Source organism: Ambystoma mexicanum, chromosome 7p, assembly GCF_040938575.1.
Source record: "Ambystoma mexicanum isolate Mex_15411 chromosome 7p, UKY_AmexF1_1, whole genome shotgun sequence".
In the NCBI taxonomy this organism is placed as follows: Eukaryota; Metazoa; Chordata; class Amphibia; order Caudata; family Ambystomatidae; genus Ambystoma; species Ambystoma mexicanum.
Window position 1 is genome coordinate 586,920,039 of NC_090939.1, and position 13,261 is coordinate 586,933,299.

At 42.8% G+C, this 13,261-nt stretch overlaps 1 protein-coding gene across 3 annotated transcripts in view; it reads right to left on the minus strand.

Annotated features, from left to right (window-relative positions):
• GABRB3 (gamma-aminobutyric acid type A receptor subunit beta3) overlaps window positions 1-13,261 on the minus strand; it is a 1,350,469-nt gene that overhangs the window by 433,978 nt on the left and 903,230 nt on the right. For all 3 annotated transcript variants that reach the window (XM_069636590.1, XM_069636591.1, XM_069636592.1), the window contains one exon: window positions 1,559-1,779. In XM_069636590.1, the coding sequence (XP_069492691.1) occupies window positions 1,559-1,779 (221 nt within the window). The remainder of the gene's footprint in view (window positions 1-1,558; window positions 1,780-13,261) is intronic.

The window sequence follows — 13,261 nt, forward strand, 5'->3', positions numbered from 1 at the left end:
TGGCCAGAGGGCGGTTATGGAGCTTTCTGTGGTTACCCATTCTTTTTAAAATCACTGGTTGCTGCATACCTGTCAGATAACCCCACTGCCACAGTCTCTTCTGCTTCCTACGCTGCATCCTGCATGACAAACTGGTAATGGAGTGTTATTCGCTCCAGGAGCACTTCAGTGCTGGCCTGCCACTGGAGTACACATCTTCAAAAGGAAAGCCTTTCACTTCAACGCTTTCTACCGTGCAACCTCTGCATAGGTGGCCATCAAGGGGAAAGCTTTCCACAAACACTTCCTGCCGCACAACCTCTGCATACAAGGTCATTAGGGTTAGAGACTCTCTCAGGACCGGCATCCGCTCCATAATTAGCGGTGGCTCCGGCGTCTCTGCTTCCCCTCTTCTGCTGCTTCCACTGTAACGTAGAGTCATGGCAATTACTCTACCTTCTGCATCTTCTTATTGTCTGCTCCTGAGGGGGTCTTATATGCTCAACAGTCCCTCTCAGGTGTGGGTCATTAGAGCCATTAGACTGCGCCTTGCAGTCCAGTGCCTCTGAATCCCTAATTTTCATCCCAGTGCTTTGGGCATTGTGGGACTTGAAGTTCCTAATGTTCAAATTACCTCTTCCTTCGAAAGTGTCAATTTTACAATATGCCATTAGGATTGTGGGGCCTTTAGGGAAGTTATTGAAGGGGCTCTCCCAGTCCTCCGGACATGATCCCCCCATGTGATCCTCCCACAGACCACCTCCAGCGTCAGGGAGTGTCTGCCTTTCGCTGGCCACATGATAAGGGTCCCAGGACATGTTTTCTGAGGGAATCACCTCCTTTTCATTACGCCATCTAAATTCTAGTTTTTTGTCTGGTTATAAAATGTCACTTAGCACCCAATTTGTTACACTGGGGTCCCACAGAGGTAAACCTAAAGCTGGTGGGTTGTGATATCTAGTAACATCCATTGGCCCTCGGTAATGGCCCTCGCTTTACTCAGCTGGAGGGCAGTTATTGACCACTACAGCTCAAAGTTCAGGTATTATTACCATATTAGAAACAGTTTGTAAGTCAATGTCAATACAAAACAGAGACTTTAATAAGTGGTTGCAATTCATTCTGGTAATTGCTGTTTTTTCTACATTGTTTGTATTGTATTCTATTGTATTATTTGTATAGCGCCCTTCGCCATTGTTATGGTCCCAACGCGGTGTAGGTTGAGCGCTGTTGGGGCATCAAAGTCCTAGTATGGAACAAATTTGAGAAGTTCTAGTATGTGTGTGCATAATGGCCAGTATGAGGCTATAAAGGGGGGGCCACGTCCCTGCCAAGTTTGCGATCTGTTATAAATTATAACACACACACTTTTCATTTTCTGCATTTTAACTATATGTCCTTGTATATAAATGCAACATAATAGCAAAAACATTCTAAAAATGATAATATATTTACAAATGTTATTTTTATGTAAGACACTAAGTCTGGCTTTTAAAGAAAAACACTAACTGGTATATGTGGATGATTCCAAAGTACAAACTAATTGGTATATCTGGATGATTCCAAAGTACAAACTAACCTGAGGCTGTATAATACTGCTCCATCTGGATGAAGGCGGATCATGCGGTTTTTCACAGTAACTCCATGCACAAAAGACTTCTTGTCATTCAAAAAATATGTGTCAGGTACCCAGAGTTGATCCGCAACTCGATTGTCAAGAGTAAGGTTAAGAGGGATTCCAGTGTATGACAGTCTCTTATCTCTCCAATACTGCTGGAAGTACATTGTTAAGGTATAATCCTATGGGAAAATGAAAAGGGAGATTGTAAAAGTTGTATTCTGAGAGGTACATCTAAATGTTGGAATCGAAAGTAATTAATTTGGTAGTTTATGAAGTTTTTTCAACAGAATTGAGAGTTATACATAGTTCCAACGGCATGGGTAATTGATTTTTACAATTGTGGCAATCACAATATCTGAATCATTTAAAACAAAAAAATATAGAGCATTAAAACAATTGCATCTATGTACTATGTTTGCACAAACACTACTGAATCCAATTTTGTAATGACAAGGGCTTACTGCTTTTTTATACTAACCTTGTACCTTTTACCCTTGGGGTAACATGTTGCATAAAATATGGTGCAACATTTTCAACACAAGCATAGTCACAAGTCATTCATTTTTAACGTTGCTAAAAGTGATTGTTTTAGGAGTCATGAACAAAGATGTGCTTTGCTGTGAGTGTTCCAACCCTTTGACAGGAGTCATTTGCAGCATATCTTGAATGTAGGGTTCATGCTGTGTGTGTCCCCCTATCGAGAAGGCACACATCATCTCAAGCACATACAATTCTGCAAATCATATCAGCTGAGTGCATTCCCAGGTTGCCTGATTCCAACGCTGCTTCTTCCACTAAAAGGAGACTAAGGGCCTCATTACGACTCAGGCGGTAAGGGTTTTACGGCGGCGTAAACAGCGCCGACCCTTACCGCCTGAGTACGAGGTCCCTTAGCGCCATGGAGGTTTTAACACCTGCTTTTAGCAGGTGTTAAAATCCAATGGCGCTAAGGGACCATGGAGTTAATTACGCCACCGTAATTTACGGTGGCGTAATTAACGCCTTCCCCACTCCCATTATGCCCTATGGGGCAAAATGGGAATGGGGAAGGGTAAATGGGAAAATGGGGATTTACCGCCCCGCCAAGGTTGGAATGGGGCGGTAAATCCGCCAACCACCATGGCGTAAACGTAGTTTATGCCATGGTGGTAAAGTCACGGCCCAGGCGGTAACTTACCGCCTGGGTCGTAATATGTCACCTCTTGGCATTGTGACTGTGTGGGAACACAGAGAGCACATAAGCTACATACTGTCACTTTGGTTCAGTCCACATGCACTTGGTTTTAGCCATGAGAGATATTTGTATAAGATACTCAAGCTACCTGCAACAGCTCCACATTCATAAAAGCAAGAAAGCACAATGTTTCCCAGCACATATAAAATATGTGCTTACAACGTATTCCCTACACTGTAGAGTGGTAGCCAAATTGCAATTTTGAAAACATGTGTTGCATACTCACAAGTCGCACCATTGCACCTCAATGTGTCATTTAAATACAAATGGTCAAAAAAGCATAATATTTCAAGGCGATAGCAGGGCATGGAACACCTAATTGCCAGTCATACAGTACCTGCAGTATCAGTCTGCTCAAAAACCAAACATATGCCTGAACCATTGATGTCAAAGGCCTCAATTCCCCTTCTGACACCACTTGTCAGCGTGTCAAGATAAGAGGACAGTGATAAGAAATGTTTGGGTATTTTACCCATTTAAACAACATTCAAATAGGGGAGGAACAAACACATGTGGGAACTAGGGGCAGGTTCTACAACACAACTGGGTAATGCTATGGAGCAACATTAGAATTAGGCTAAAAATAGTGCTCGCCAGTTCCTCATGATTCGGGTCTTGTTCATAGAGTCATCTGTGGTTTTGTCGAAACAATTTAATTCAGGGTATACCAATTTTTGTGTGTGTGTGTGTGTGTGTGTATGTGTGTGTGCATGAAGGTGGAGGGGAAGCATGGGTGTCTGAGGGAAAGTGGAAAGCAGTATGGGAGACACCCCACTAAAAGAAAAAAGAAATGTTGACCTACCAAAAATAGGTTGAACTAAATTACCACAAACTACATTTTTTAGATGGAAATGTGCATACATTTAGAATCATTGTATGCAAATGTATCTCATGAATATTAATACGGTTGTGGAGGAGGAGCCAAATCACTCTACAGGAAGTCCTGCCCCTATTTTGCCTATATGTTGGAAGCCGGAAGTTGCGACATGCACGACGCCGATAATGGTACCTATCCCACGAAAAATCCTCAAAACAAGGTATCCATTGCGAAAGCCCTATATGATGTACCCGTGGAGAAATGACAGTCTCTTAAAGGAGGTCCCTGAAGAAGTGTGAAGTGACAAAGGCAAGAGACTGGTGACATCACATGAAGCAGAGGTGACGCACCAAGAAGAAATGGCAAGGAAGAAAGTATGTAGACATTATAGAATCTAATGACGAAATAAAGAATTGAGTAACATTTCATGTGCAGAATGAAGATTGTACGTGCGAAGAGCAGTGACGAAAATGTAAATCGCTTTATAATTGTACAGATGCTGCAACGCAAGTAGACTAAGTAACCATGAAGACTGGCTATATGTAGTGAATAGACTGCAGGTGATGCGGCCTTTATACATATGAGTTTAGAATCTGGATGTTCCAAGTCGCATTTTAGCAAACTAAGACTTCCGTCGCAAAAAAAGTTTGGCGCAGTAGAGAAAGACAGCTGACGATGAAGGAAGATTTGAGAAGGTTGTCTGGCCCAGTGTCAAGGGTTGGGGCAGCCAAGAAACTGGTTATCTATTTGAGAAGATACAATGAACGTGAGAAGCGAGGCGAGCTCCTGTTGAGATGCAATAGAAAAACACTATGGGCCTCAGTACGACCCAGGCGGTAAGTTACCGCCTGGGCCGTGACTTTACCACCATGGCGTAAACTACGTTTACGCCATGGTGGTTGGCGGACTTACCGCTCCATTCCGACCTTAGCGGGGCGGTAAGTCCCCAATCCCCATTTACCCTTCCCCATTCCCATTTTTGCCCCATAGGGCATAATGGGAGTGGGGAAGGCGTTAATTACGCCACCGTAAATTACGGTGGCGTAATTAACTCCATGGTCCCTTAGCGCCATGGATTTTAACACCTGCTAAAAGCAGGTGTTAAATCCGCCATGGCGCTAAGGGACCTCGTACTCAGGCGGTAAGGGTCGGCGCAGTTTACGGCGCCGTAAACCCATTACCGCCTGAGTTGTAATGAGGCCCTATGACTTCCAAGTTTTATTTAATAGTATTAAATACAAAATAAGAGCTAAAACGCACATGGTGTAGATGAAAACAGACTTTGGGCAAGCTACATCGAGACTTGATAGACCGTGCTAACACTTCTACTCTCAGGCACAGTGATACTTTGCCAGGCCGAGTAAAAAAAATTCGAATAGCAGAAAACAGGAGTTATGATTGATGATGGGCTAAGCAAGTGGAATATTCCAAAAGGGTAAAAGTGTGCCAACCAATTGTAGAGGGCCACGTAGCAAAGAGCTCTATAGTTTGAAAGCCAATGAAATGTTGTGTATTTGATGACAATGAACATGACTTGCACTAGGGGTGGACATAGTTGGCCACCTGACTCTAGAGACCCAATCACAATCCTATTCCCCATAGAAAGAATACCTAGATGTTCCCTGTAGTATGACGTCAATGATGACCAGTTTTTACTATAAATGTGTTTTTTCATGTAAAATGTTGAGTGAAATACTGTGAGATGTCTGTTGATGTCCGTTGTACTCCATGTTTTAGACAATTGCAAATAAAACAGCTACGTTTTGCCAACTTCCTGAGTCAGTCTTATTATTGATTTAAGAGTAAATTCTGCATCCCCATCCATCCAATAAATTGTTACCTCGCTTAAAGGGCCTACGGGTTCACGTGGTAGCAGAGATAGGATGGTTCTGAAAAGACCCATCGACGAGTAGTTCTTCAGTGTTTCGGACAATCGGACAACCTCTGTCATCCACCCAGAGGATTGCGAGGTTTCCAGTGGAGAGCGGTCGATATAGAATACTTGCAAGAAGATCGATTTAGGTGGGACAGGTCTCTTACTGATGAAATACCTCCTGGTTTCCAGAGACGCTGAGTGGACGGAAGGCAGCAGTGGTCGATTGGAGGAGGGGAGACGATACCGAAGCCCTTGAGCTGAAGAGCAAATGGTAAGTAAACTGAGTGGACTGGCAAAATAAGGGAATGGGATTGTGGTAATGTAGAAAAGTAACGGGGGTTGTTTAAAATATAACGAGGAGCGTTATAGTAAAATGAGAAGAGTTTAAAGAGCCTGGTTTCCTACCTCAAGGCAGGTCTAGAAGGAGTCCTTTGAAACCCCAATCGGGGTATAAACTAGGCGGCACATAAACAGGTTTATGATAGGGAATGATTCAAACTCCAATCGGAGTATTGTACGGGCTAGGTGAAAAGGAGTACCATGGTATATATGTGAAAAGTCGACTAATCTGTCTGTCTGTCTGTGTGTAGTGTATTATGTAAATGAAACAAGGTGTTGTAGAGGGACAAGAGTCAACTGTGTCAAGTTGAAATCTAGCTAAATAGTTTTTTCCTATTTTAGGTCAGTGTCAGCGCCGACTGAAAAGTAGGTTGAGGTAATTGAGAATTAGATGCTTTGAACGGCGAAGGTTGGAGTGAGCTCATATTTGTTGTTTTTCTGAAACGTATCTGTGTAACCAACGTTAAGTATTGACAGTCAGTTGAGACTTGTCACAATGGGAGATATTACTCCACTGATGCACCAGTGTAAGACGCTGCCAAAACACGTGCCTAAGCTTAAACAGTATAGTGCGGAGTGGGTAAATGGCACAGCAGACAAACTTTTCATGCCATGGCCACAAGGGGAATCGCTGTCAAAAGTGGTATTGCAACATATGACCACATACTTGCACGCTGCATACACAGGGAAGAAATTGGAGAAATGGTTAGCTATTTTAGAGCTCTGGAAAATGTATCAGGACGAGAGAGAGGATCTGACACCTGAGGATTGGATGCTTAATCCGTGTAGGGAGGAAGGTGTTGAGCCCTCTGCTCCACTTACCTCGCCCGAAGTGAATGATGGCACTACAGAAGCTGTAGGATTGTACTCGTTAAAGGAACTAAAAGCGGCGACAGGGTATATTAATCCAATATATAAGCCGCCTAGATAGAACAAGAGATTAAGAGATGGAAAGGATAAAAGGATAAAACTGACGAAGTAACGCTCATACAAAACAAATGGATGGGAGGACAGATATTGCTCAAACTTGATGGGAAAATTAATGAGGTAGTCAGGCAAACGGAAGATCAGGACAGAAAAGATAAAGAACGAGAAAAGCGACTGAAGGAGGATGAGCATAAGAGAAAGAGTAGGCAGAGTCGAGAAAAGATGTATCAGGAAGAGCAGCAAAGGAAAGAAGAAAGGGCAGAGGATCAAAGGAAATATGATAACAGAGAGCAATCGAAGAACGATAGGCAAGAAAGGAAGAGAGAAGAGGAGGAAGCACAGAAATTGAGCGATAAAAGAATTTAGAGACTAAGGGAAGAAGAGGAGCATAGAGCAAACGAAAGAAGAGAAGAGAAAAGACAAGAAGAGGAAAGAGTTAGATGGGAAGCTAGAAAGCGAAGAGAATTAGACTAAGAAGTGGAGTGAAAAAGGAGACCCGGAGCACGATATTGATCGCATTCTGAAATAATTGATAGAACAGAGTCCAGTAAGATTATGGGGCAATACAGAGGAGTTCCTCCCGTCACAGGGAGCAAAGTCAGGGCTGTCTAGGGTAGCCCTACAGGAGAATTTTGGTGTAGGAAGTATCAGGGATAGGATCGATAAGGTCCATAAAGACTGTAGCAAACCAGGAAGCTGAGGGAAGCGAGAACAGTCCCTGGTATTCCAATCACAAAGCAAAGAAAGAGACCCATTTAGTCTCGAACATAGAGCCTTGTTCTTAGACAGGCTGACTTTAGATAAGGGTGAAAGAGAAGAGAGCCATACTAGTTGTGGACTAGATATGTCAGACGAAGAAAGAGAAACCTTCCATGGGGAAGCGGGAGGGGGTGCTTGCAGACCCGAGGGATGTTTGCAGGCAGACAAGGAACTAAGATGGTCTGATCTAGAGCAGCCTAAAGATAGGACGCCAGATCCTGTAGCATATGCAGAACGACCTAAAGGATGATCGCCTAGCAAGAAGGGAGAGTCACCACCATATGTGAGAAGTCTGAGGTCTTTGCCAGGAAGAAGGCGATCAGAAACCATTGTCCCCACTATGGATAAGAAGACGATGGGAGCAGATTGTGGATTTAGGTTTACGCAGTTCCCTTTATTGGAGAAAGGAGGGGCCAGACCACAGTATATTCCTTGGCCACCAACGGATAAGGATAATTTAAGGTGCAAATTTAACGGATAAGAGTTTAATGGCAGGTGCGGGAAAATGGATTTATGAACTCGAAAAAATGACAGGGGGAAATACCTTAGCAATAGGGGACATTAAGGGTCTCCTAGCAGCCATTCTTGGGGAAAGGGCTGATGACAGTTGGACGAGAGCAGGATACTCAAGTGTCACGGCACAAAACAAAGAGCATGATGGAGCGCCATTTAACAATTATAGAGCAGATGTCTGAGGAGAGCGCTCAGGGCGCAGTATCCGGATACATCAGATATAGGTGCAATTATGGCCCGTAAGATCAAAGATGACGAAGATCTGCTTGCTTACATTCAAAGTATTCAGGAACAGTGGGCTCTCGAAAACGAGGGAGTCGTGGGGGTAGACAGTGTCAGTAGTTTACCACATTCTATGTCAAGGATTACCAGAACAGGTACAAAGACAGCTCAAGAAACTAGTGGGAATGGAAGCGAAGCTATGGGCAGAAATACAGTTGACCATAGTGCATCACTGTCGGTTGTTGCAAGAGAAAAATAAGAAGAAGGAAGATGCTAGAAAACTTGAGGAAGCCAAATTAGTTCAGATGAAATTGTAAAACTATGCCATAGAAGCGGTGGTGTTGACAAGCGAAGAAGGATTGGGAATGCAGCAAGCAGTGGGTGCATCACAGGCGAACAGTCGGCGCCAAATGGATCAAGGAGGGAATGGGTTTATGCCGCAAAGCAGAGGAATGAGCTACAGAGGAAGGGGTGGTTTTCAGAATAATCAAGGTGGTTTTCAGAATATGCAGAATGATAATGAGAATATGTAAGAGGCTTTAACCAAGGGGGGCAAATTAGAAAAGCTCCTCATGTATATTGGACATGTGGTATGACAGGAGACATTGCGCGCACATGTCGAAGCCAAGGGTATGTACAGAATGCACAATTCTCAAGAGCGGGGACAGCTTATCCTCCAGTATATAGCTCACAAGCTAGGGATGGGTTCACCCAAGATCAGACAGTTTATCAAGCACAAGCGCTGCAAATGCAACAGGCATTGCAGCCACAGCAAGCACCATTGAATCCCCCACAAGGGCAATCGCAACACACACTAATGCAGATACAGCAGAATGCAAACACGGGACAGTTACTGACACCTAGAGTAAGGGGTGCCACTGTGGTGGGAGGAAGTCCTTTCACAGGTACGGGAATAAGTATGTATCCACAATAGGACACCTCAAAGGGGGGACTTTGTGTTCAGTACTATCAGTGACACCAGACCCCCAAGAGGAACCAAGAGTTGAGGTGACGATAGGAGGCAAATCTTTTTCTTTTTAAGTAGACAATGGGTCTACTCGTTCATGTTTACGAGAGAGAAAATACGCAATGTCGGGAAATGCCATGAATGCACAAGGATTCTCTGGAGCTACAAGTCAAGTTCCTTTTACTGACGAATTACCAGTCTCCATAGGGAAGTGTGACATGGCTGTTCCATTATTGTATTCAAGATAGACACTGGTTAACGTTCTCAATATGATTATTTATTTTACTGATAAAGGCATAGTGTGTTCTACTCCAGGGATACATTATATGAATGTGGACAAATTTATATTGGCATTTACAGGGCAAATGGCTTTGTGAGGAATGCCATTAGAGCCAGAAGATTTTTTTGGAGGTATGCATTTTGTTGACATGGCTACCTGCTCAATGGGAATCATTATGAGAATACCTGATGAGTTTTCGTTCAGGCCCCAGATACCTATGGACGAAGAGGGGGGACAGATTATTCCCCTAGAGTTAAATGCAACCATAGTGCGAGGGGAGATGGCCATGCTTGAAGGAACCGATGACGAGGGCAGGCCATGGAGAACAGTAATTGCCATTGGGGAAGGGTATAAATTGACTGCCGTCACAGACGAAGCCATGTTCAGAGATCATCCATCAGATGATGAAGTGATATTCGAGATGAGTATTACATATTGGATCTGGATAGAGAAAAGAAAGCTCCCCATCGCGAATGGTGATAGTGCAGCAGCGTCCAGCATTTTTCAATGAAGACTTAGAAAAGGTACCAAACTCTTTATGGACTACAGACCCCTATGACATAGGCCTATTGAAGGGAGTAGGGGGGGTTAATATTAAGCTGAAGCCAGGAGCAATTTTACCTTGAGCAAGACAGTACCCCATGTCTCGAGAGGCAGGTGAGGGCATTTTTAAGACTATTTCAGCCTTGATGGAACAAGGTATTTTAGTGACATCAGAGTCACATTAAAATACCGCAGTGTATTCGATTAAAAAAATCGAAGGGAGGGTCGTGGAGATGTATTGAAGATATGAGACCAATTAACCAGATTGCAGAGGCAGAGTTTCCTTTAGTTCCAAATCCGGCAACAATATTGTGTAGTATCCCAGGAGAAGCACAATATTTTATGGTGATTGACTTGAAAAATACATTTTTCTCAATCCTGTTGCATAAGGACTCCCAAGATCTTACGTCATTTATGTTTGGCCAAACTAGACTGAAAAGCATCTTTCAAATGGACTTAAGCAATATTGGTTTGAAAAGTGTTGTGATGCAGTACGAAGATGACATTTTGGTTTGCAGCACAACAGAAGATGAGTGTAGGCAAGACTCAATTCAGTTAATGACTATCCTAGCAGATAAGGGATATAAGATATAGAAAGAGAAGTTGCAATATTGTCAAGAAGAAGTGTTATATATCGGCCAGTTGATTTGACATGAGGGGAAGAGGGTCAAAGCTGAAAGAGCTGAGGCGATTATGAAAACAGCAAAACTGCACACGGTAAACCACATGCAACAGTTTTTGGGATTATAAAACTATGTTAGAGCGTGGGTGTTTGACTATAGTTCATACACCAGACCCCTTTTGCAGGCTCTGAAGAAAGCCCAAGTGAATAAGGAAAAAATAGAATGAATTTAGGAAATGGAGGGGTGGTTTGAAGAACTGAAGTAAGCAATTTGTACAGCTCCATTTATAGGAATTCCCAATTATGATGAGGAGTTATTTTTATTTTCACATACAAATGGGACAGTCATGACAGCGGTACTTACACAGAGGACTACGTTAGGGTATAAACCTGTGGCATATTATAGTGGGAGTCTGTATCCAGATATGAAAGGGCACTTTCCTTGTGAACAATCACTGGCAGCAGCCACGTTTGCAATGGAGAAGTCTACCAGTATTGTGATGGGGTGTTCTATGACATTGTTTGGTGAGCATGCATTGTTTGCCATTTTGGAAAATCCTAAGGGTACATTAACATCTCAGAGAAATTCTGCATATGAGGTGGTTATATTGAATCCAGCAATTGAAATAGTCAGGTGTAAAACACAGAACCCTGCCACATTTGTAGCTGAGCCGGTGGTAGAGGGGGAGCATGTGCATGATTGCGCTAACTACGAGGAATTCTACGATGACATCCCACGTGTAAAGGAAAATGCGTTGGCGGCGGGGAGATTCTCTTTATTGATGGCTCTTCAAAAATCCAAAAACCTAGTGGGGAAAGGCATTCAGGTTCAGCTGTGGTTTGACACAGAACAAATGGTGAATTTGAGGTGGTAGCAAGTGCAAGACTACCGTCTCACTTTTCAGCACAAGCAGCAGAATTAGTGGTGCTTATTGTTGCAAATCATGCAGGACAGGAAGTAACGGTGTACAGTGACTCCGGCTATGTGAGGTCAATCATGCACACATGCAAAGGAGAAACACCCTAACACATCCAACTGGAATATTCCGTTGTTTGTAAAGATGTACGGGTGACGTGCATGCCCTATTATGGGTCTGCATGAATGGTATACTTTAGCGTCGGGGAGCACAGTTCTTTGCTTCTGACTATTGCCCAAATAAGACGTGGGTTTGAATTCTCACATAAAAGTGCCCAGTAAATATTAAATACACGAGACGGAACACTTGGGGTTGCATCCGAGTAGCGGCCTACTGCCAACCAGTCTGGGGTGCGTTCTCACTAAACCTCTAAGCATGGGTGACTCTGATTCGTGGACATCGCGCACTCTAATATATACAATACACAATGAAGTAGTGCCATACTAACATGATTAAGGGATTTAATCCAAACAGAGTGGTTCCGCTCCCCTAATTGGACTGTGTGTTTCTCTTTTATCATTTTTTCAGAAACACGGGTGCTGTATGCAAAACAACATGGAGGTGTAGAAACAGCCAATTCTTAGATTGGCGGTCTTCATCTCACCACCAAGTAACACGAAATGAGGTGATTGAAGTAGAATAGTCACTATATTTAACATCATGACTTTGAGGAGGGACTGGTAGTTAAAACACATGTCTGTATTCTGTCACAGATAAGGCCTGGGGCTCTCCACTGTAGACTTGGGACTACAAAGAAGCAAGCATGGATCCCTGGACCATGCGCTGAATGCATGAGTACTTGAACTCTGGATCAGGTAAGATTGTACTGGCAATAATTAGAGCAACGCTTAACTCACATCACATCAAAATATTTGCAATCCAGTATTAGAATTGTGAGTAGGGAGGCTCATTTTGTTCCTTGTCCACTTTGTTTGTTGCAGTCTCTGTTCTGAGTGAAAATATAGAGCTGCAGGATATTTTCCTTCGCTGGCACGTGGCTCGATCATTGTAGTTTGGAGGTGAGTGCCAGTCAGTATACATATTTAAATTGGGTATACACACAAGTGTTCTGTGTCACTAGAAGTAAGAGATCCGAACCATACCTAGATGTATATTTGTTTGTTTGTAGATTGATGCTAGACAACATCGCCCACCCTTTGACACTTCGGATTGGTTGTAAATCCAACCATCCTTTTCCTGAAGAAGGTTGCTTCAAATCAAATTGGTTGGCTGAATTGGTAGCCTATTTCCTGACGACCGAAACATATGTTGAACTACATTGAATAAGCATTGTGCTATTTGATTTTGTATCAACACTTACTGAAAACTTAGATAGGTGTTATTGATTGATGTAATAGTGTGAGTATTTTGGGCTTGTGCATAACCCTGGTTGTATAAGCTATGTACATTAAGAGAGAGTATGAATGTATAATGGAATGAATAGTGGTGTATGGATGTAGATGTTGTAAACACTAGACATTTTTGTGTATAATAAAAATGGTATATGAACAAATGTTGCAAAATTGTATAGAAATAAATGTATTTTGCTACTACTGACAAGATTTTTGTTGTCAACATAAAGAAAGGTTCTGATCTCAGTCGCCAAGGTCCATGATATTGTTGTTTGACTAATCATAAACCTACA